This window comes from Dendrobium catenatum, unplaced genomic scaffold (assembly GCF_001605985.2).
Source record: "Dendrobium catenatum unplaced genomic scaffold, ASM160598v2 fragScaff_scaffold_1035, whole genome shotgun sequence".
NCBI classification, from domain to species: Eukaryota; Viridiplantae; Streptophyta; class Magnoliopsida; order Asparagales; family Orchidaceae; genus Dendrobium; species Dendrobium catenatum.
Genome location: NW_021319497.1, coordinates 22,591 through 25,119, shown reverse-complemented (window position 1 = coordinate 25,119; position 2,529 = coordinate 22,591). Strand labels below are relative to the sequence as shown.

Sequence of the window (2,529 nt, the reverse complement as noted above, 5' to 3'; positions counted from 1 at the left end):
TTGTAATCGACGAAAACACCAGTGGAACTTTGCAACTGGGCAAGGCCCCGTGGTTTTTTCCCTCTTTTGGGTTTTCCACGTAAAAACCTTGGTGTTCAATTTCTCTTTTCTGTTTGTGTGCGAAATACTCGTGCAACGCTAGGACGCGAATTTATAAACTCTACCGCCACGTATATTCTCGCACGCAACAATGCTAGTGCAAAAATTTTAGTACAATAAAAATCAAATTTCATTCCCTTTAATTTTACATTTCTAAAAAATATGTTTTTGAATAAATCCAAACAACATCCAAGTTCATTGCCTCTCCAAGTCCACAACCCCACCGTCAACCGTGCTCACCCATCTCGTCGACCCATTTCCCGTTCTCGAAAGCTCCGACGACTCAGAACTACCTTCTTCTAATGCCCCACCACCACCGCCACGGCCAAATCTCTCCGGCATCGGCGGCTCAGCCAACAACTCCCCGAACTCAGGCTTAGTCGTCGGCTTGGCTTTAGTCCGACAAACCGGACAAGTGGAATGAGAATGCAGCCACGTATCAATACACTCAATGTGGAACACATGTTTGCAGTCAGGCAACAACCTCATCATCTGTCCTTCCTCCGCCACGCTCAAGCAAACAGCACATTCCTCTCTGCATTCATTCGCTGACGACCCTGCACGGTTAATAAATGTGGGCAAGGCAGCGATGGCCGTCGCATCGAGCCCTCCCGTCTCGGTGGCAATAGGAGGGGAACGCCGGCGACCGCGGTGGATTGTAATAACGACATGGCTGCGCCGGCGGTATCTAACATAGAGGTGGAAGCTGATGAGTATGAATATCAAGATGACGGCTAAAGCGGCGACGAGCTCCATATGGCTGCCGCTCTTTGTATTATTGTCGGTGAACGGCCATTGCTGGCCTTGATTGCTGTTCTGTGGTGAATAGGAAGACATTGATCGATCAGTTCCTTTCTTATGGAAATGGAATTATTTAGTTAGTATTTATTGGGGGTTGGAAGTGAAGTAGAGAATACGGGAGAAGAAGGGAGTAAAGGATACGGCTCAAACGTTTGATGACGTGATGGAGGGTGTAAGTCTAACGGGTAAATTTTGGCAGCGTACGTGCAAAATAAAGTCTGATAGTTTGCGAATAGTTTGTCGTTGACTTTGGTAATTTGTTGATCTCTTACAATTTTAATAAAAAAAATTGTTTAATTGCCTTTTTTGACTTGTTTTGGAGATGATATAAATAGTGAGCATTCAATATTATTTAAATCTGGTCAAACAATTTTTTATAATCACATTAAATCAGGTTAAAAAAAGTGATAGTTAAAGAGAATCATTTCATTATCAGGATTAAGTTGTCAACACAACTCATTTTGATATGTTAGTTGATAGCTTTGACTATCAATCAAGAGATCTTGGATTCGAGTCTTGTGTATATGATGTATGTGTTAATTTATCTTAATTAGTCTAAATGTCCAAAAACAAAAATTAATACGTCAAAAGATTTGATGATCTAGCTAGTGAATTCAATTTGTTAAAGCTATTAGGCATTTTCTTTTAGAATTCGAAGAACTTTTACTCAACAATGATATCATTTGAATTCATTATAATTGCTTGTTATTTGATATTGAGAATACTTGAAGCCATCAAGACTACTTGCCCGACTCAACAAAAGAAGTCATCCAAATCATCAAATTAATCATCAGCTAAACCACATCAAAGATAAACAATGGAATGACGACATGAATAATAGATAAATCTCAATAAAGAATCAAGATTGTATTACCATTAAACAACTAAACCACATCAAAGATAGATCAATAATGTCGATTCAAGGATTGTTGAGTAGTGTTCCAAGAACAACTCCATGTGTGACAACAACCAAATTTTAGAGCACTCAATTTGTTATCACTAATTAATGAGACTTTACCTTTTCGAGATGAGAGCTAAGACTTCCTAATCTTGAAAAGTTAAGAAACCTTGATAAAGTTATTGAATGTATTTTTGTGGAATTTATTGAGTTTAAAATAACTCCCATGGATTCATACAAGGAAAAAATATATTTGGTTAACTATGTTGCTTATTTTGAGTTGGTGACTTCACTTTTGAATATCAATTAGGCTTTAAAGTAGTATCTAATTTTTTTACTACAATCAATGAGTTGTCACTGAGATGGATCTCCTGACTCCCCTTTAGAAGTATAGCTTCTTTTGTCTAATTCAAAAATAATTTTATTAATTAGTTTAACAATCTCAAAGGTTAGAAAGTCTTAAGCAATTTCATTATACAATTTTAGCACAATTCATGATTCTAATTAATCATGATATTAAGGACTAGTAATACCTTTAAAATCAATTTGAAGAACTTTTCAAGGCTAGAAAATTGAAATCATTCATCCTAGCAGAAATAAGAAGAAAAGTTGACAAAACACCAATACATGATTAATGAAATGAGATGAGTTCCTACATAAACAATTCATATAATTAGATTAGCTCTAATATTCCAAGGAGGATAAAAGGTAAAAGCCTTGACACAAGTTGG

The 2,529-nt window shown here is 36.8% G+C and overlaps 1 protein-coding gene across 1 annotated transcript; it reads right to left on the bottom strand.

Annotated features, from left to right (window-relative positions):
* Positions 1-294: 294 nt before the first annotated feature.
* Positions 295-936, bottom strand: LOC110097217 (E3 ubiquitin-protein ligase ATL41-like). The gene has a single exon (XM_020823479.1). It carries the CDS (start codon positions 934-936, stop codon positions 295-297), a length of 642 nt encoding a protein of 213 aa, XP_020679138.1.
* Between the last annotated feature and the right edge of the window lie 1,593 nt (positions 937-2,529).

Excerpts from the sequence above, each read along its gene's own strand:
- LOC110097217 (XM_020823479.1), bottom strand. The coding sequence starts at position 936 with ATGTCTTCCTATTCACCACAGAACAGCAATCAAGGCCAGCAATGGCCG.